Source organism: Patiria miniata, unplaced genomic scaffold (genome assembly GCF_015706575.1).
Source record: "Patiria miniata isolate m_02_andy unplaced genomic scaffold, ASM1570657v1 HiC_scaffold_2, whole genome shotgun sequence".
In the NCBI taxonomy this organism is placed as follows: domain Eukaryota; kingdom Metazoa; phylum Echinodermata; class Asteroidea; order Valvatida; family Asterinidae; genus Patiria; species Patiria miniata.
In genome coordinates, this window is record NW_024037058.1 from 19,173,514 (window position 1) to 19,195,302 (window position 21,789).

Genomic DNA, 21,789 nt, shown 5'->3' on the forward strand with positions numbered 1-21,789 from the left:
TGAACACGCGTTTCATTTTCGCTACCAGAGCATTTGATTCCATTTCAGTTCAATCAATTTAGTAATTGAGCAGCACCTTTCGTTTATATCCATTCAGATTCGTTTACAAGACTTCTTGTTCGCTTTTAGAGGGTGATTTCAAACATTTACCATTCTATTTCACTTTTAGTTTAATGCATTCGGCACCAGATACAATTAGGGGTTTCTTTTTCATGAACCGTCAATCAAATTAGCTGTACCTGAAATCAATTTAGAAAAGGTATGCTTGCGTAAATGAATGCACCGGTAACGTAATTCGCCGTCTGTTTCTCAAAACCAAATGCACGGACAATGAAAACGATTGGACTTTCGTTGAATTGAAAAGGGATAAAAGACGTGCATTCAAATTCAGACGAAAACGAATGACCGATTTTTAGAAGTGAATGAACATTTCAGGAAATTGACCGGGAAAACTTATATTTGCATTCATCATAATTATGATAATGAACATGTGAAATTAACGGATTTCACACCGAATGTGATGAATGCTGGAGGCTGGCAGAAAGCCGAAGATTGTACGTGTACTTGGATAAGCCGCCTTGATGAGTAAACAGTTTTGAGTTGAAATTTAACACGACAAAAATAATCAAACTGAAATATACAGCTATAAGACTTCAATAACTACGAAGTGGGTATGTAAATAATATGTAGCGATAGGTAGAAAAAAAATAGTTTAAGACTTATGGTCAGACATTTACATTTACTCGATAACTATTCCGATTTTATCTGATTTTACGAGAAAATCCGTGCCAAAAGTGAAGAAGATTGGTACCAAGCACCTTGCGCAAATATTCTGCTTGAAATGGTTTAATTCGGAAGAAAACAACAATTGAAGGTGGTTGATGGGCACACGCTTTATCACATGCGTTAGCGAGGGAATTACGAGAAGCCAAATATCGCCCTTGTTTTTTTACAACAATGTAGAGGTTTAATTAATGGTTTGTGATTTCAAGATTTCGGTGATTGATTACGAATTGTGAATATCATGCCTGACTCAAGGGAAAGCAAAGCAATGTCCCCCTAAAAAAAGGAGAAAGAAACAACACAACAGGGTACAGCAACTATCTAATCACCATACTAGTTACAACTGTCGTTTAGTTAGAAAGACATGCCGTGTTTAAATATTTACTTTCTGTATAGCCTACTTTAATAGTTAGTTAAGTCATCATCCTCTAAATGCTTTGAACTTCAGTGAAAAGGAAACAGCATTAAGGTAGGCGTGGTCCTAGAGCCTATATTTTTTGGGGGAGGGGCTAGCAGGGGTGGATCTTGGGAGGCGTGCTAAAATGTAGACCTTTTTTTTTTCTCCTGACATTTAGGCCTCCGAAAATCAATAGGGGGTGTGGGAGGGTGAGGTGGGTCCGCACCACATTTTAAAAAGGGGAGCGCTGTTAAAATCCTGTAAATCATGTATACTTTAATACCATATAGTGTTCAAATGCCCCCTTCTCACGACTGTTTTTGTAGGGGGTGAGATAATTCGGAAGTCAACTTATAAAATTGGCTTCTGCAAAAACAAGTAGGATTTTTTTTGGAGGGGGGGGGGTAGACAACTTTTTTTTTTCTTGGGGGGGGGGGGCGTACAACTGCGCCTACATTAACAAGGAGGAACGCCCCCACCCTTTGTAAAATGTTTGTGTGATTGTTATGGAAATTTTTCAATTTTAAAAACTCTTATTACTTTTAGGTTATATATTATGTTTATTGATTTGCTGATTTGTTTAGGGAGCTTTCGGGTACGTGTTGCTTGATAATTGTTGGTGTTGGACAGGGAATATCTACGCCTTATAGTTACAGGATTGTATTAAATTTGTTTACTTTCGAGAATTGTTATTTGTTATTTGTTTTAGAGGTGTCTCTGAGATCGTATTGTTTATACAAAATAGCAGCAGGTAGAAAGAAACAATATAATTACGGTCACGGAAATAATTTGACCTTACGAAAAAACACATTTCTATCTGAAAACAGGACAGACACAGCAAATCATCAACCTGATGTCGTATGATATTTGCAAGTTTTGGAACGTGGTATTCGTCAACTTCTATGCCTATGTCTTTGTATGTGATCCATCAGAAGAGACAAGAATACTGTGCCGTGAAAATGGGCACATAATGTGTAGTTTACATAATAGCCGGTTTTAAAGAGTGCCCCCTAGTTTTGGAAGATGGTACCTGCCTCCAACCACCCCCCCCCCCCAACACTACTCGATTATACGGAGGCCAAGTGTCCGGTGAAAAAAAAAGTGTCGACATTTCAGCAAGGATGTGCGGAAAATGAAAAAACAGAAATGTTGGATACGCTGCTGCCCCCATGGAAGATGCCTTTTATACTGAGCTAGTTTCCCGGTTTGGTGATGCACCCCCCCCCCCCCCCCCCCCAGTTTGACAACTGTTCCGCCGCCGATGCTGCAGTCTACCCACATTACATGAATGCTTGAGCAATTATTCTGCGATTTGGTGACGTAATCTCTAAATATTTGTAGTTTTTTAAAAGTTCTATTTGTAATCCTTAATTATTTTGATTAAAATAATTTGTTTTGCGAAAGGCAGGGAAGTGGGCGCAACACGTGTTTACACACAGCCTTCAGTCCGAAGGCATCTTTATAGCAACTACAAGTTGCCTAGCAACTACAAGCAATATTTAGTGTCATGGCGACACCCGTGCGTAAACTTTTCCTAGTCCTGTGTTCGTTTTGGACCAGTGCGATTTGTTTTGACCCTGCGCTTTGCAAGTGGATCTAAGAACGCAATGTGTTCATAAATAATAGCAGCAGGTGGAAAGAAACATCATTTCAATTACAATTACAGTTAAGATCGAGCTATACAATATAAACTAATTTAACCCGAGGAAAAACCGAATGCATGAAGGACCTATTCAAATCTAGTACTTGGCATTATCAACCTCGCCAGCGTGTAAGGGTCAAAGTCAATCAATATTTTGTTGACAATGGCACTAACATCAACACTGTGTTTGCATTTTCGTGCTAGCCTACAACTTCTCTGCATGACTTGCTAAATTTGAGTTGCCAACAATACAATTTCTGTGTCGTCGATACTCACTCACTCTGTTGAAAAGCAGGAGGCTTCATCACAAGTGTTTAGCCGACAGTGACAATCTACCTCATCACAAGCCCACAGGCACGTGGCTCAAGGGAGTCAGAATGGCTTAGGAACAGACTGTGTTGCTCTCAAAACACCGTTATCCTTTTGATATTGTGTTGTCTGTCTATACGGTGCCGTACTATTTGCCCCAACATGGCGCCGGCGCCCAGCAAGGAAGCGAGCAACACTGCAGACGCAGAGCGAGTTGTGTTACTTGGGGATTTGAGCGTCCAGTTGCCAAAGCAACGCTCCAAAGTCGTCCGGATTTTCACCAGTTCAACATTTACAGGTAAGCACTCTCAATCTATTGGATAATGCCCATGTGAAAACTAAGTGCACATCTGTGATATAATTATATTTCCTTTTTTAGTGGCCTGGGCAACAAGTGAGCTTTCCGTTTGCAGTGTATCAGTTATTTAATATTATGCAAACATAGAAGCTTACCAAGCTTATTTGTGAAATGTAACCCTTTCACTCCAAGTTCAAAATTTTTATGCGATAACCTCTCATCTACCACTACGTCGTAATCATAGAAAACAACAACGAAGAAAAAGAATAAAGTTCTTATAGAATATGGCCTCCAACAAAAAAATTGGTGCTTGTAACTAATCGTGCTGCTATGCATGTAGTGTGCAGTTGTATCCTGCCCACGTTTTCTTGTCGATGACTACTTCTTGTAAAAAAACAAAACAGTAGAGATACCACAATTAAGAACAATGGGGCAATGGAAATATTTTGGAGGCACTCAAAATATAATGTGATGGTCCGGAAATAAGCCAGTACCAGTAGAGTGGAAGTGTATTTTCGTTTTGCAACCTCTACACATTGGCTGAAGGGAGGGAGCAGATGTGCATGAAATTCTTCCAATCGCTGATTGCATCCAAACACGTTTACTGTTGGCTGCCGCCAAGTACAAGTAGGAGGGATATTCATCATAGGGATCTCAGAAACTGCAACAAGTTCTCTTTGTAATTAGACTCCAAAGAGAGAGTCCACGGGGTACTAAGCCCAACCGTTTATTCTGACATAGATCTGGAATGGAAATCACAAATAATCTGGATCTGGTCCCTAGTCACAATCCTGAACTTATTTGTATTTCTTTTTCTTTATGTCCATTTTTTTGTGTAGCATTTGAGTGTTTTTTTTTTTTTGCCGTAGACCTTCTCCCTTCCTCCCCTAACCCCGTTGTACACCTAACCACATCCCTTCCCATGCAACCTCCCATCCCCCAGTCACCTTTGTTACAACTGATAATGTAGTAACCAACGGATAATGTATCACCAACCGATAATGTATCACAAATTGACCGATATTGTATCACTAACCGATAATGTAGCAAAAATTGACTGATAGTGTAGTAAAATTTGTATCCGATAATGTATCACGTGTCGACGGATAATGTAACTACAAAATAACTGTATCCGATAATGTATCACCACGGAACGGATACTGTATCAACCGATAATGCATCAAAAATCAACCGATAATCAGTTTATTTGAAAAAGGTGGAAATATTTCAAATTAATTAAAGTCTAATAAGTGTCTTTGCTATGATAAGTCCCCACTCGGGAAAGTTTATCATTAAGAATATTTTTTTGGTGAATTTGGGAGGGAGTTGCTTTGGTTTGGAGACGCTCTACTTCCTAGGCTAGTGGCGTATCCAGCTTTTGAGGCGGGTTGGGGGGGGGGGGGGGGGTAACTGCATTCGCACATCTGCGCCGAAATGTGGACAAGTTCTTTTCTCCGGACACTTGGCCTCCGTATGGGCTCCGTGCTCTCCGTATGGAGATCAATGGACGGGACACAGCATGTGCGAACTGTACTGTACTGGTTCGCGCGTAAAGTTCAACGCCACTTCCAGAATGTGCCAAGGCTATTAGCCGCAGCGTCTTCGCTTCGCTCGTACCCCCGCCCTGCAAACAGGACGCTGGGATACTCTGATGAATTCACGCTCTGATTGGTTGGATTATATTTTGCGTGACCAGTGACCTGCGCGTCATCAAGGTCATGACTCTGCATGGTTTGAAACGGCCGTTAAGACTGATTCATTACTCTTTTATTCCTGTTCAGAGATGTTTTTCTCGTTGAAAAAAGCGTAATAATGTAGGAAATTTTGTAAAAACTTATCTGTGTTGTAAATTTACAATTCCCGTCACTTGTTCAGGCTCCATTTCGAGTTACGAACGGTCGGATTGCTTTATGCGACGACAACATTTTGTCCACATGATCCGCAATGAAACAGAAATCACATCCGGTATGGAATGTGCGTATTTCTATGGGAAGTTTCGGATAGCATTTGAGCACATTGTCTAAATGCGGTCTTGAACAGCTGCAGCCAGATGCTTTATACATAGGTCATAGGCCATTTCCTTCACAAGATTCTGTGAAGCTCATCAGAGTATCCCAGCGTTCTGTTTGCAGGACGGGGGGTACGAGCGAACGTCTTCGCATGATTGTCAGGCAACGTCGGCGCGCGCATACGTTCCATTTAACTTGCGATGGTCTCACAGACTATTCCCTCCCCCTATAACTTTGCATCATTTAAAAAACCCAGTGGATGGACCGGGACAAGTCTAGGTCCTCCCCCAACTCTCCGTTTCTGGCGTTGAAGGGGCACTTGTGCACGGAGCCCATAGCTCCATGGTAAAATCAAAAACAGGAGGGGGGGGGGGGTGTTCATGATACAGATGTATCAGCACATTTCAAGCTTTTTGTGTTTGTTCTCCCTTTCTCAGTACTATTTAATTCATTTCGGCGGTTGGGAAGTTTGAAAACCAACTCAAAATTTACCTTTTTTTCTCTAAATAGAAAATAATGGGGGTGGGGTGATCCAATAGCCCAGACCCCCTTCCCCGGTCAAAAAGTGGGGTGGGATATATAGGACATAAAACAAACTTTTTTTAAACACCTTTTCCCCGTACTGATACATTATCGGTTGATTTTTGATACATTATCGGTTGATTTTTGGTACTTAATCGGTTGATACAGTATCCGTTCCGTGGTGATACATTATCGGATACAGTTATTTTGTAGTTACATTATCCGTCGACACGTGATACATTATCGGATACAAATTCTACTACACTATCAGTCAATTTTTGCTTACAATATCGGTTAGTGATACAGTATCAGTCAATTTGTGATACATTATCGGTTGGTGATACATTATCCGTTGGTTACTACATTATCAGTTGTAACAACCGTCCTTATTTTACTTGTACCGACCTATCCCCCTGTCGTTAGCTGTGTTTTAGCATTTGACCTTTTCGTGCGTTTTCATTGCTTGTAGTGAAAATGTTTAAAGGAACCGTGGTTTATTAAGGGAACCAATGTGTGCTTATGAGGTGTTGAACACTATTATCTGAGGCGAAGCCGAGGATAATTTTCAGCATTCCAGACTCAAACCAGGCTTAAAACATAGTGTTTAATACTGGCCAAGCACACACTTATTCCTATTCATGAATTCCTTTTCGGTCCAAAAATCAAAATTTTCGGTCAAAAAGTCAAAACACGTCAAAATATTTCCAACGATGTTGTTGAACAATTTCTACTCTCAGGTTTAAGAAACCCCCTCTAGATATATCAGCTCGCGAGTAAGACTTAAACAACTCCTTTTGTGGAGATTGGCGCGCGTCGTGCGTATACTGCGTGATTACGCGCAGATGCAGCTGTGGTGATGTGATTGCGTTGTGAATTTAGGACTATGAAATACTAGCTGGCTCACTGGCTGCAGAGTATAGTATTGCGCATGCCTAGGTGAAGGTTGTGAACGTTAAATTTACCGATAAAACGGTACAACGCACTGGATTTCATGTGACACTTGAAAGGAGTTTAGGCTAGCTTTAACTTCCGTTTAAGACCGGCCACGTGATTGGCTCTCAATCAATGGGAATAGATAAACTGTGTTAGGTATTTATAAATGCAGATTGTTGTTACTATACTCAAGTTTTCACATACATGTCTATGTAAATTGCTTTCGTTTTGCTGAACGAACACTTGCTTTTAAATGAACAGAGCTTTAAAAGGGTGGTTGTATTTAAAATTCCGTAACCTGAAAAGTACATAATGATTTGATTGAGTGATTGGACTGATTCTTGTAAAAGAAAGCTTAATGATTGGGCTTTCATTATCCTAGATCTTGATAGTGCTGCATGCATAATTTCAATAAAAAAATTTGTCATGCCATTTGGGTTTGCCATTGTCGACTGATTGTCGACTGGCTCCAGCCCCCTCCATCATCGCATTCACTGCCAATGTAGAGGGCGGTATAAACTGAAAGGAAACCATCGAATAACAATTTTTCGTATCTTTTAAATCTTTTCTTTTCATAGACACCTCCACAGAACGTAACGCTCTGATGCGAGAAACGTACCCGCGTCTGAAGGACTACTGCAAGTTAAACCATGGCTTGGAGTTCCAGGTCATTGACATGCGATGGGGGGTACGTGACGAAGCCACGGATGATCACATGACGGGACAATTATGCATGGCGGAGATCGCAGCCTGCCAGCGACTTTCCGTGGGTCCAAACTTTGTGGTGAGTCGCAACTTGTACATTCAATTTCAACCAATTGCACCTTGTCAGCAATTCTGCTTCTGGCGATAGGAAGCAATTTCACATTCTTTTTTAAATAAGTTGCCTTTGATGCTTTCACCATTTCTAAAATTTCTAAACTTTGTTTAAAATAAAGTTTCATATGACCTATCTTTCTTATATATATCTTGTCAAGTTTGTTTACGAAATGGGAAGTTGTGGTTACGTTATGCCAACTTTCAGCAAACGGTTCTTCTTTGCACTGCATGCATAGCTCTTGAAATATGAATGGTTAAAATACTAAGTGTTTCAATGTGGGCACAATAACGTGGAAAAATACCTGTCAATGTTGCTTGACGTGAGAGGTAACATGGTTTATATAAAGTCATGTGCAAACTCACAATCCCTGGCTGTTTTTTTTTTTTGGCATGCAGACGTTCCTATGTCAAAAGTACGGGTACCGACCATTCCCGCCCAAAATTGAAAACGACGAGTTCAAACTATTGCGCGAAACGTTGGTTGACAACGGTAAGCCAATGGAAACGCTCGACACGTGGTTCATCCGTGACGACAACTGCGTCCCGCCTGTTTACGTCCTTCAACCAATCAGCTCCAAGCTACCATACTTCAATCGACAAGACGAACCGGAAAAAATGAAAGCGAATCAGGGAGAATGGTGGACAACGTTTGAGTTGATCCAGGGCCAGTTGCGCTTCGCTGCTAACGAAGCAGAGAAGCGTGGTTTGCTTACGGCAGACCAGGCCAAGAAGTACAGAATATCAGGTTGGTGTAATGTGATTTGAAAAAAAAAGGGGGAAAAAAAAACAATGCTTACCATTTTGCCCATATCTTAAAGAGTAAGACATCTTCCACATCCATACTTTCATATGGATACTAATCAGATTTATAACCAAAACAACATGTCCATCAGGCTTACCTGAACTCTTTTCTTTTGGTATGTTTTGTATTCCAGTTACTCACGACGAGGTTGATCACGCCCTTTTGACGGTAACGTTTGATAGACAGGAGCACTGCTTGTGCTTCATCCGGAAATTCAGCGATTTGGAGAGCAAGAGTGAGACGAGAGAAGCCTCAAAGTTCATTGACCTCCAGGCTGGGAAGGTAGATACCGATGCGCAAGAATTACTGTCTGATCTTCGTGATACGAAAATCGCCCAAGTACTCCCGCCATCCAATATAATCTTAACTGAGCTTGGCGAGTGGACGAAGGATGGGGTTAGTCTTGAGAATGAGAAACATCGAGAGTACATCAAAGGTTTCCTGGATACTTTTTACACCAAGATGGTAAGCATGATCGATGTTGGTGTCTTTAAGGAGAAGCTTGCTAGTCTGGAAGATCCCTTACACCAGGAAGTTCTGCAGCACCTGTCTTTCTGTCTCACCAAATGTGTTGGGTTCCAGGGTCGAGATGATGTCATCAAGAAGGTGGAAGACTACGTCTTGAGACGGGTGAAGGGTGATAACGGTAAAGGTGGTGTTCCAATGGTTCTGCACGGAGAGTCAGGAAGCGGGAAGACGTCCATCATGGCAAAGTGTGCAGCTCTTGTCAAGCAGTCGTGGCTTCCAGGCTCCGGCACTGCCATGGTGCTACGATTTCTTGGTACAAGTCCAAATACCTCATCCATCCAGCGAGTTCTGACAACACTCTGCAAACAGATACTGCAGGTGTATAATGAGCAAGACTTCGAAGTTCCTACTGATTATAACAAACTTGTTACGGCCTTCTCTAAAGTCATGAAATTCGCCACGGTTGATAAGCCCCTTGTCCTTTTCCTGGACTCACTTGATCAGTTGTCAAGTGAACATGGCGCTCATCGAATGGGTTGGCTCCCGAAGGTGCTGCCACAGTACGTCGCTCTCGTAGTTTCCACACTTCCAAGAGAGCATGGCATCCTGGAAACAGTCAAGGAAAGACTCACTGACTCATCTCCATACATTAAAGTGGTGCCCTTTTCCCAAGAGGAAAGCACAGGTATCTTAGAGGCATGGTTGACTTCTGCCAAAAAGTGTGTCACAAGCCCTCAACTTGAACTGATTGATAAGGCACTGGCGGAGTGCAGCCTTCCTCTGTTCCTTAAACTTGTCTTGGACCAGTCCATTCAATGGCATTCTTACCATCCCCTGGAAAGATGCATTCTCAAGACAAGTATCCAAGACATGATCAATCTGATATTCGGCAGACTTGAAGAGTATCACGGCCAAATACTCGTGTCTAGATCCCTTGCTTACATTACCTTGTCGCCTACCGGTCTCACAGAGACCGAGCTGGAGGATCTCTTGTCCTTAGACGATGACGTCTTAAACGATGTCTACCAATTCTGGATGCCACCTGTTCGTCGAATCCCTCCATCCCTTTGGACAAGAGTCCGAAATGACATCAGCTCGTACCTAGTCGATAGAGATGCAGACGGTGTGACAGTGATGTATTGGTATCATCGTCAGTTCATAGAGACAGCCCGTCAGAGGTACCTCCACGATGCCAACCTGAAGAAAAAGCTCCACAAGACTTGTGCCGAGTATTTTGACGGAACCTGGTCTGATGGACGCAAGAAACCATGCCGATATTCGGCATTACAAGTCGAGCGTTTCGGGGTTCCAGCTGAGGCAGAGGAAGATCGTAAAGTCTCCAGCCAACCACTGACTTTCTCGGGTGCAACGGGGAAAACTGAAGCCAATCTGACCTTCAACCTCCGAAAGCTCACTCAGCTCCCTTTCCATCTGACAGAAGCTGAAGATTGGGACACTCTAAAGACATCTGCACTCTTTAATTTCGACTTTCTGCTGTGCAAGGTCAAGGCCCTCTCCATGCAAGATGTCCTGGCTGATTTCTATAATGCTGAAGAGAAGACAACTGATGCGGAGATCAGCTTACTGCTTGGCGCCCTACGCCTCTCTTCTTCAGTCATCTCAAACGATCCTGACCAATTGGCGCCAGAGGTCATGGGAAGATTGATGAACGCAGCCAATAAGTTCCCAAGAATGAAGTCCCTCGTCGATCAAGCAAATACAAGAGGGAGCTTGTCTCTCCCGTGGTTGCCAGTCAGCACGTGCCTGCAACCTCCAGGTGGCATGTTGCTGACGTCACTAGAGGGCCACACAGAGGAGGTAGTTTCCTTGGCAATCACAAGTGACTCCCGTTTGGTGCTAACTGGCTCCAAAGATAACACCGCTCGGATCTGGCAGATAGACAATGGCACCTTGGTACACACCTTGACAGGTCATAGAGAAACCGTTTACGGGGTCGAAATTGCACCGGATGATCAGAGTTGTGTGACGTACAGCCATATGGGAGAGTACATGAAGTCAGGGAAAGTATGCGTCTGGAATATGGAGACTGGAGATCTAATCCACCGCCTGAAAGGGCACACCGGGTTAAGCGAGTCAAACTTGGCCATCAGTGTGGACGGGAAGTACGCCGTCACCGGACTGCGGACAAAAGTCGACTATGATGACCCTAATGAAGACACGGACTACGAGGAAGAAGAGATCATCTCTGATTCAAAACAAAAACACAAGTTGGCAAAGAAAAAAGAGTTCATGACGAAGAGAGATGAGTCAGATGACGAGGATTGGGATGAGGAAGAATACGACGATGAAAGCAGACACGTCGTGATCATCTGGAACCTAGAGACTGGGAAAGCCATGCACTGGTTGAACAAGCACACAGGTAAGTCAACACAAAAATGAGTTAACATCTTGGCCAATTATTCAATAGAGAAAGACGCTTTAGGCTTGATTGCCACGTCTTTGTGTCATCAAACACCTCAAGCTATACACATGCGATTTCAATGCCTGATTTCAGTCATTTTTGTGTCTTCCGTCATATATTTATAGATGATATAAAGGGCGTCCTTACAACTGAGGTGGATGACCGACAAGTGGCGATATCGTTCTCTCAAGATCACATGCTGGTTCTCTGGGACATGCTGAAAGGTGAGCCGATCCGGGAGATGGAGGACGAAGACACGTTTCCCATCTGGACGGTGGCGCTTTCCCAAGATAGGCGACTACTCGCTGTCCACGGCTGTGAAGTATCGCTCCATAGCTTCCCTGACTTGCAATACCTAGGAGACTCAAGAGACCCCGAGTCTAGCTCCACTGTCGCAACCATGTACATCTCAAGAGACAACTCTCGCGTGATTGCCGGTCACTCAACTGGTGTCGTGAAAACGTTCGGGACTGGACAGGGCACAGAGAGAACGCTCCTCAATCGACAAGAAGACTTCGAGAGAGATGGTGATGTCACCTGTATGGTTGTTACTCCGAACGAAATGTATGTTTATGTTTACATTTATGTAAAATTTCAGCTTTTTAATTGAGGAGATTGACATTTTACCTTGATATGTGACATTCAACAAGGGAGCGACACTCCCATTAAATATATATATATATATATAAATATATCTAGATCAGCGTTTTTAATGATATCGTTCTTTTGAATGGTTTTGGCTTTTTCAGGTACGTGGTTGCTGCACTGAAAATGTCAGAAGCTGCAGTTCTGAACCTGGAAACATTGGAAATAGAGGCCAAACTTCCACACATCTTAAACGTGTCGTCGGTCGCTGTGACACCGGATGGTTCCAAGATTCTCACTGCATCGGAAGACAAGAACGTCCGTATCTGGGATGTTGGGAATCTTAAGAAGTCAACATCGACCAAGGAGCCAGAATTGATGATCAGTAAACACGACGGTTACACGTATGAAGCAGTGACCCTGAACACCGAAGACAAAATAATTACAACTGGAGATGATAAAACCATCAAACTCTGGGATTTGAAGAGTGGGAAGCTGATCAAATCTCTCCAGGATCCTATGGATGGAAACTGCTATGCTGTCGCCATTAGCAGTGATGATACCTTCATGGTCGGATCTAGCGACGGATGGTACGTACTTAGCCTTCCAGACTTTGCGGTCAAAGGCAAGTTCAAAGAGCAATGGATCAAACCATCTCATTGTGTCATCACCCCCGATAACAAAAGACTTGTGGCAGGACTCGGTCAGCTCAAGTGGGAAATCCGCATCTTCCATCTGGAATCAGGGCAGACACAACAAATCATCAACTTGAGATCGTGTGATTTTCGCATGCTGAGTAATGGCCTATTCGTCAACCAATATTTATCGAGCATGTACGACCCCTCTGGAAAGACAAAGATACTCCAGCTCATCGACAGCAGGTCGGGGCAAGTCGTTTCACAGCTTGGTCATGATGATCGCGTCTTGTCCATTGCCGTGTCGCCGGACGAAAAGAGGCTCGTCGCCGGCTCCAGCGACCACGACGTTCACTTGTGGCACCTGGACAGCTTCTCACACATCACGGCGATGAAAGGACACACAACTCGTGTGATGTCAACGGCATTCTCCCCTGATGGAAACCTGGCGGCATCTGGGGCCGATGGCGGTGATGTCATCATCTGGGACGTCCAATCCCATTGCTTGAAGCATTCCATCAAGCAGGCGAACGAGTCTGACGTCAAAAGTGTGATATTCAGTCCCGACGGCCGATTCCTGGTGTCGAGTGGTGAGCATGACAACTACATTCAAGTGTGGGACACTAAGACTGGCAAGCATGTGATGAGGTATCACACCTACGCAAAGAACAGCTCCATTGTAATGTCCGCCAAATGCAACACTGCTGTTGTAACGCTACAGGACGGTAGAGTTGCATTTCTGAAATTCTCGGCTCGTTTCCAATCAGCGAGCGCCAGCAATGAGCAAGCATCAAATCTAATCACTGATGTCTCCACAAGCACGCCCTCAACGATGAATCAAGGGAAACCAAAGCAAAAACGTGGCGCCGAAAGAAAAAATCCGCCAATACTTCATGAAAAACCCAAGAGTAAAACTTGTCAAGTTCTGTGAAAGAACTTTTAACTGGCAAGACACGTGACCATTACACCTCAACTTTCTTCACTAACTTTGATGGGATTGGATTTAATTTGATTTATTTCCATCCGTCACATGATAATGAACATTTGAAATTAACGGACTTTATACTAAACGTCATGAATGCCGGAGGCCGGCCGGTGATGTTTTTAAGCTCTGGCAGGAGCTTGGTGGTCGGTCGGTCAGTTGGTCGGTAGGGCTGTCTGTCCCTGATGATTTACCCCAACAAAATGTCAAAATAAGTGATTAATTTACAAAATGCCATGCCGCGGTCATAAATTGCACTCTTGCTGGCGGTTTTTGGAACAGCGGTTTTGTTTCGAGCGATGGGCATGCGCTTTTAGTTTGCATAAATTATGTCTCCAAAAATTGACCAAAATAAGCCCAAAATAAGTTTCCCTACCAAAAACTACCAAATTTTAAAAAAGCAAACAAAATCAATGAAATGTTCAACAAAACTTGTTTGCAACAATTCAGAAAGATGAGTGTTTATGGAAAGTGTGTAAATGGTAGCAAAATATGTGTGGTAATGTTATAGTCACGTGGTATTCATCAGAAATCGCTATAAATCTAGGTATACATCTGAAGAATGGTGTTCCATAAGTGCCATTGGCGTCGGATTTTTAAGCTCTGGTAGGCATCAGTTTGATAGATTTCATGCAAGACTTTCAGCTATATATCTGAATCATACTAGTTACAACTGTCATTTATGTTGAAAGATATGCCGTGTTAAAAAATATTGATTTCTGTATAGCCTACTTTGATGTTAGTGACGTCATCAGCCTCGAGAGGCTTTGAAATCCAGTGAAAAGGAAAAGGCATTGAGGATGGGGAACGCCGTCTCGCCTCCCCTTTGTAAAATGCTTTGTGATTGTTTAGGACATTTGTCAATTTTAAAACTGATTTATTTAGATTATATGTTTATTGATTTGTTTAGTTTTCTGGTACCGTGTTGCTCGATCGTTTTGGGGTTAGTCTGATTTTCTTTCCTACTGTCCTTCGAACTTCCAATATGGGGGCAGGTAGCGAGCGGTGAATTCTGAACACTTTAGGAGGCAATATGCCTGTCAAGCATAGTGTTGATATTTCAATAGGGCCATAGGAAAAGGTCTTCAACGTAGGCTGTGATTTTGATGATTTAAATTTGGTGTACACAGTCATGTGAAGCATCATCGAGTAAGACAACGTGTACAAATCCAATAGGAGCCGTTGCAAAAAAGTATAAACAAAAATCTATGATGAGGAACAATAGACAATCCTCGATTTTAAACAAACCGGTGTATGTGAGTTTGTTCTTGCATTCAATAGGGGGTGTTGAACAATATAGAGGACAATAGGGTTCCCAATTTCCCGAAAGTCCCCAATTTACGGACTTTTACAAAAGATATGGATGTCTTCCTAAAAAAAAGTTAAGGTACAAACAACAGAGGGACAATAGGGTGTAGATCCCGATTGCAGGCAAATACACACTTGTATAGTGTGGAATTAGAAAGCCATTCCATGTGTTTTCATGCAGTATAAATTTCTGAAGGTTCTGAAGGTGAGTATGTAAGCACCAGCACTCGTGGACCTAGCCTAGGACAAAAGTACAAACAAAGGAATGATGATATCGGACAATCCACGATTGCCGGTGTTTACATGGGAGGGGCATACCTTGGGCCACTGGGAAGTGGGGGCGGGGGGGGGGAGGGGGAGATAAAAACCATTCAGTGATAGAACATTTTGAAATTTCATTTAACTACGGCTACATTTATCAAAGTTTTCACTGTTGCGCAACACAGCAAGATCAGTGGACTTCTTCACACCTCACCTCGAGTCCCTTCGACACAATTGGCCTGAGAAGTTAACTTAAGACGCTTTATAAACCACCCCACTTTTTCAATTATATATTTCTTTAATTTTGTTTTCTTCTCCACTGAATGAGGGTATGTATTTAACATTTTTTTTTCGTTTACAAGTTTTGATTCGTGGATGATTTTTTAAAAAAAAACTCGAACTGCCACGCGCAACTAGACTCTGTAGTTAATTACATAAGTTGCGAAGTCACCGTCCCTAACCATAGGAAAAACACAACGAGCTTCTCTTTTTATGAGACAATCAGCTTTGTAATATAAAAGTAGTGAGTGCATGAACGAAATTTATACAAATATCATACAGTGCAGCCTCGGCCAGAACCATTAATTTTGTTTGCAGTAAAAGTGACATCTACTGTTAACGCAATTCCAACTACTGGTGGCGCCCTTTACGGCACCGTATGTTTTGGTTGTGTTCATGTGTACTGGCACTGTTTACGTTTTGTGTGTGTAAACATGGAGCTATACGTGAGTCATATCCGATCATCATTGCCGCGTGTTGCACCACGCTACATCATTTTATTAGCAGGATCGAAGACAAGATTACTGACAAGTGACAGTCTACTTATATTCTTTTCTAATCTGTGCTGGGAAAAGGTGGAATGATTTGGATCATTTTATAGGGCGGAAAGACGTGTGTACAACTCAATATGAAACGCAAGGCGAAGAAGCGTAAATTTAGCCAAGTCAGTGCTGGCGATATCGATGTCGGGGGCAAACCCTCACATGATTCAGTCCCTGATGATGGTGATGGTGTGTCGAGTGAGGTGGGTCCTCCCGCCCAGACTTCAGGCAAGTAACTGCTGCAGAGCTGTAAACTACCATTGCTGTACATAGCTCCATATTATTAAATATGTATTTTTTTTTGTAAATAGAGAATTTATGAGCCAAACGGCGATGGCGATGCATGCAGGAAAAATGTTGCGACCTGACGCCACCTCACATGCCTCAGCGGTTGTCATGGAGAGTCAAGACAATTTTTAAAGTATTTCTTAACAAATATGGAAATGTTTCTCAGTCCCTCAGGCCTAAAAAAACAATTGTCTAGGCGCATAACGTTTAGGCCTAGAAACCCAACTTTTCAGGTAAGGCCAAAAACAAAAATTCTGCTTCCGATAACATGGCATTTCAAAATAGGGTAGGTACATTTGTAGTATAGGGAATTGTTTTTTGTCAATATAGGGTAGGTAGGGTAACCGGAAGCAGAACCATCTTTTGGGGGGGGGGGGTCCTAATTTAGCATGCATCGCCCATATTCTTGAAATCAGGTTGTGCCATGTGTTTTTGTAATCCTGAATGAGAAGGAAGAAGAGTGTTTTCTCAGACAGTGTAAGTTCTTCACTTTTCATGGTGGGGGTAGAAATGTACAATCTTCCTGGGCCTTGGATGGCTTCTAGAGGACAATCAAGTTTATTCCGGAGGTCCTCAAAATTGTTTGAAACATAATATTGAAACACTGTGAATTGATTTGTCTCTGCACGGTGCAGGTAGCTCAAAAGCAAAAGGTAGCTCTGTGTCACCAAGAAATACAAAGAGACAGAGGATGCGGAAAATGACCCCACCCCCGAGAAAAAGGACGTCAACCAGATTGAGAACAACTCACAAGAAGAGTCCCTACTTTGGCAAAGGGGCCACCAAGGCACCTCCGAAACCTACTGGTAAGAAGTGGACGCCGCCCAAGTCACCTTTCAACTTGGTTCAGGAGAGTTTGTTTCATGACCCATGGAAACTTCTTGTGGCTACCATGTTCCTGAATCGTACGACAGGTCAGTGTGAAAAAAAAGTTAGAAACTACTATTTACTTTCCTAAATCTTACATGTGTCCCTTTTACCTACAATCTTTCATTCGTAGGAAATACAAACAGATATCTATTTTTTACTTTGAAAAGTTGAACAAAGAAATTGACTGGACAGGGCTTAAACCTGCAACCTCCGGCTAACCGTTCCGGTGCTCTTACCAACTGAGCTATACCCAGCCATATGTTGGGGATTCCCCAATAAGTCAGTATCTTTGTTCAAGGGGTGCTAGTCAGAAGCCAGAAACCAGTATGCCATACAGCTAGGGATCACGCCCAAAGTCACGATACTGACCTAGGAAATAGCAAACGGGGATCACTTGGAGACGATACAGCTTGTTTATTACAAATTTTCAAATGAACCCCGCAGGGAAACTGACGAGGTGAATTATAACAATTGAAAAGTTGAACAAAGAAATTGACTGGAATGGGGCTTCAACCTACGAACTCCGGATAATTGTTCAAGTGCTCTTACCAACTGAGCTATCCAGCCCTATGTTGGCGGTTCCCCAATTTGAAAATTTGTGATAAAAAAGCTGTATCCTCTCCAAGTGATTTGTGTGGGTGTGTGTGTGTGTGTTAATTCCCAGTTTGCATGCCTGCCAATGTTCGACAGTATTTTTTTAGCTGTCTGTAAAGTTTGACCATGAGAACGTTTTTGATTTTCATCTTGAAGGTGTCAAAGCGATACCAGTCCTGTGGAAGTTCTTTGACTCGTGGCCAAATCCTGAGGTGACACGCAAGGCAGACTGGAAGGACATGGTGGAGATGCTGAGGCCGCTAGGTCTCCACCAGAAGAGAGCCCAAATGATTGTCAGATTATCAGGTCAGAATTCTTATATTGCTGGACCCATTGCCGAACTTGAAGGGCTAGACTCTGATTATAATATGGAATTTTGCGTCGGGGTGATATAAATCAAATTAGGATTTGCCCTTCACCGACGTTTAAACACTGTATACTCAGTGTGTTACCTCTCGAGTGAAAGTTGGAAAAATCACTCGGGTGGGACTCAAACCCATGACCTCCTGCTTTCTAGTGCAGATGTCTTACCACTCGACCACCGAGCTAACGGGATCGATTGGCCGGTTCGATCTGATGTACATTGATTGTCCTCTAAATGAATGTGTATATAGCCTAATTATCCACCCTAATCATTATTACCTCAGGCTTGCTCTTTGGGCCAGTAAAACCTTTCCAAATACCATCTCAGTTCCCCTTGGAGTACACTGCTCCATGCTACCATTTCAAAGCAAAGCAGATAAAATGAACTACAGTAACCAAAACCACCTCTGTCCTCACAGGTACCCATTTACTCCTGGGCGGAGAGAAGCAATGAGTGACAAAGTGCCTTGCCCAAGGGCACACGCACCGTAGCCGCAGGCTGGACTTGAACCCACAACATGCAGAATTACCCGCAGACCACGAATTCAATGCTCCAGACCAACGAGGCCAGGCACTCCACTTTTAGAGTTACTGACTGAATGACTGATTGACTGACTGATTGAGTCACTTACTGACAGAGTCACTTACATGTACTTACTAACTGACTCATGACTGTTTGACAGTCAATCGACTGCCTGACTGACTGTCCGACTCCCCGAATCTGTGACTGGCTGACTGAATGACCTTCAGTAGTCACTCTTAACTGTTTCATACACCAAACTTCATTTCAATCTTGGGAATCAATTAATTAGTCAGAAACAGGTGCAAGGCTTAATTGAACTATCCCAATCATTGCTCTGCATGCAGATGAGTATCTGACCAAGGACTGGACCTACCCCATTGAGCTGCATGGCATAGGGAAATATGGCAACGATTCCTATCGCATCTTCTGTGTCAATGAATGGAAGCAGGTAAGAGATACAAGGTAGGGGTGTGCATTTACGGCTAGTACAGGAAGCGGGTACCCTATTGAAACAAAATACGGGTACCCGGGTACCCATTAAAGAAACCCAACTCCAAAAATGTCAATCGCGGGAGTTGCTGTTCAGATTGTTCATAAAGGTCTGCATGCTAATACTACCCCATATTGGTGCGCCAGTACGCAAGTTACAAATGTATAGAGTGAGCTCTTTCGCTGTACGGTAAAAACTGCAACTATCACGAGCATAAACATGGAATTGGTTTTGTTTTCCACATTGTCTGTTTTTCATTTCGAATTATTTCTCTGTCAATGACATTCGAAGCTGTTCTTTTTCATTCGCTGAGAAGTTACTGAGTGATTTCTAAAGATGGTTACGGGTACTCGATTCCATAATCTGGAACCGGTTCCCGACATTGACGGTCGGGTACTCGGGTACCTGGTTCAGATGCACAGCCCTAATGCAAGGCCAGGCACTACCTTAGACTGAAATTTTTGAATTCAGTTTCATTCATACATCGGTAAGTTACTTGACAAAGGCAGAGGATTGTTTTTATTTTGTTTGACTCCAAAGAATATTATTTGAAAAATTCCATGGGCTCCTTACACCTCAATGGTAAGAAAGGGAGAGTTTCAGAGACACTGCAATGCATTGCCGAAGATGCCCGACACTCACGCGAAGACGCTTGGGTTTGTGCCCAAAATATTAAGTCCTGTTTCATCGCGTGCATAAGTCTCCACACAAGAAGTTCATACTGAGGATGTTTACAAGGAAAGCGTTGCTCAGCATTTTATTTTCTCTTAACATGCCACCCACATATTTACTTTTTCTAAACCAAGCATCTTTGTAATTTCGGACACATTGAATATGTAAACAAAATTCAGCTTCCTCCACCAGGTAAACATTTAAAAAATGGTGTAAAAAAATTCGCTATGGCAGCAAAAGTTCATACCCTGGACTCTGTCACATTGTACATGGGCTAGGTGCCAGCCATTCCTAGATAATCCATCACGGGGTAGTTGTTTTGTACAATAGCTAGCACAATGCATTCACCATTGAAGGGGGCCTCCGTGTGTGTACAATTGATAGCATGTCACAACAGTTATGGTGTCTAATTGTGGACATTGAATAACTCTTTTATCATTTCATTTCTTCTTCATTTGTATTTGTAGGTGAAGCCCACTGACCACATGCTGAACAAGTATCACGATTGGTTGTGGGAGAACTATGCGTAAGTTTTTGACACAGGGCTTTCTTTTGAACAATATTCTGAAATATTTTAATAAGGGAATAAATGTGTGTTTGGGAGGTATAGTAACACTCTGTTTAAGACCGGTTTGAGTCTGGATGGGCGATAATTACCCGAGGCGATGCCGAGGGTAATTATCGCCCATCCAGACTCAAACCGGTCTTAAACAGAGTATTTAATACCGACCGAACACACATTTATTCCCATTCATAAATACCTTTTTGGTCCAAAATAAAATAAAAAAATGTCAAAAACTAGACGTTGCCAACCTTTTTGTTCAACAATTTTACATCATGTTTTACGAAACACCCCTCTGACTATAATATGGAATGCCCATCCACAACTCGTTACCTATAGGGTAGTACATTGCGCATGCACGGGAGGAATTTGAACGTTCAACCAATGAAACGTTAAAAGGCACCGGATTTCATAGGAGTCCAAATTTCATGTGACACTGGAAAAGCGTTTAAGACCAGCTAGCCATGTCTTTATCATCCATTTAAGACCGGCCACGTGACGGGCTCTCGACCAATAGGAATGCGTAAACGGTCTTAGGTATTTATGAATGCTGTCTTAAAGGATATATGTTGAGTACATTTCTTATCTCAACAACATGGGTATAAAGTCATCAGGTAGTCTTTCAGTTACAAAATAGTGAACAACAATTGGTCAGTTTGTATTAAAGTAAAAGAAATATTTGTTATGCAATATAAGAAAAGGACATTTTAACCGTGTACATGATGTAGTGTTAAGATTTGTAGAAAAACAAATGTATTTCAATGTTGATATTACAAAGTGTATAGATTATAAACACACCAAATTCGCACTGCTGTTATAATTTTGCTGCATTTTTGGGAAAAAATGGTAATTGTTGAAAAATAAAACAGAAAAATAATAATTTGTTGCTATTAATTGCATGTCCATTGTGTGATCATCACAACTTCTTTGAATTACCATGAACTAGGACAACGAATGCCTGTCTTTGACTGTATTTTCAAAAACAATTTTTATATAATTGTAGATAAAATTTCTTCATATTAAAGATGTTTTCCCTGTGGTCTTGAACACATTCAATTTTATTCCCACCTCACAAAACACTCTTTTTTTATCTTGTCATAAGCAACCATACTGATAGTGAGATGGGAACCAGCATATTCCATGAGAAACTTGGCCGAAGTTTTCGGTCGACGTCTCATTCAAAAGTAAACAACTTTTGTACAAAGTAGTGCTAGAAAAAAGTAGAAATATACCAATTACAGTCGAGTCTCGTTAATACAAACTCTGTTCATACAAAATTCTGGTTATAACAAACATAAAGCCTTGGTCCCGACTGTGCATTTATGTGCACAATGAATGAGACTGATATTCCTCTTAATACAAAATTCTGATATAACAAACAATTTGGCTAGGCCCGAACGAGTTTGTATTAACGAGACTCGACTGTAAAAA

At 42.2% G+C, this 21,789-nt stretch overlaps 2 protein-coding genes across 3 annotated transcripts; both read left to right on the forward strand.

Annotated features, from left to right (window-relative positions):
- The first annotated feature begins 2,821 nt into the window (after nt 1-2,821).
- On the forward strand, nt 2,822-14,779 carry LOC119726790 (NACHT domain- and WD repeat-containing protein 1-like). The gene is made up of 6 exons (XM_038198640.1): nt 2,822-3,429; nt 7,472-7,677; nt 8,109-8,457; nt 8,648-11,362; nt 11,530-11,968; nt 12,154-14,779. Exons 1-6 carry the CDS (start codon nt 3,294-3,296, stop codon nt 13,553-13,555), a joined length of 5,247 nt encoding a protein of 1,748 aa, XP_038054568.1. The 5' UTR covers nt 2,822-3,293; the 3' UTR covers nt 13,556-14,779.
- Nucleotides 14,780-15,874: 1,095 nt separating this feature from the next.
- On the forward strand, nt 15,875-21,611 carry LOC119726791 (methyl-CpG-binding domain protein 4-like). 2 transcript variants are annotated; one of them, XM_038198641.1, is made up of 6 exons: nt 15,875-16,224; nt 16,920-17,198; nt 17,905-18,054; nt 18,979-19,082; nt 20,264-20,372; nt 20,905-21,611. In XM_038198641.1, the coding sequence occupies exons 1-5, from the start codon at nt 16,083-16,085 to the stop codon at nt 20,324-20,326; spliced, it is 738 nt and encodes a 245-aa protein (XP_038054569.1). In that variant the 5' UTR covers nt 15,875-16,082; the 3' UTR covers nt 20,327-20,372; nt 20,905-21,611. The 2 variants fall into 2 exon arrangements, with proteins under 2 accessions (XP_038054569.1, XP_038054571.1); XM_038198643.1 differs by lacking the exon at nt 20,905-21,611 and having other exon boundaries at nt 18,979-19,096; nt 20,264-20,296.
- Nucleotides 21,612-21,789: the final 178 nt, after the last annotated feature.

Coding starts and splice junctions, on each gene's coding strand:
- LOC119726790 (XM_038198640.1), top strand. CDS start 3,294: ATGGCGCCGGCGCCCAGCAAGGAAGCGAGCAACACTGCAGACGCAGAG. Junction 7,678..8,108: donor CCGTGGGTCCAAACTTTGTG/GTGAGTCGCAAC, acceptor TTTGGCATGCAG/ACGTTCCTATGTCAAAAGTA. Junction 11,969..12,153: donor GTTGTTACTCCGAACGAAAT/GTATGTTTATGT, acceptor TGGCTTTTTCAG/GTACGTGGTTGCTGCACTGA.
- LOC119726791 (XM_038198641.1), top strand. CDS start 16,083: ATGAAACGCAAGGCGAAGAAGCGTAAATTTAGCCAAGTCAGTGCTGGC. Junction 17,199..17,904: donor GTTCCTGAATCGTACGACAG/GTCAGTGTGAAA, acceptor TTCATCTTGAAG/GTGTCAAAGCGATACCAGTC. Junction 19,083..20,263: donor GTGTCAATGAATGGAAGCAG/GTAAGAGATACA, acceptor TTGTATTTGTAG/GTGAAGCCCACTGACCACAT.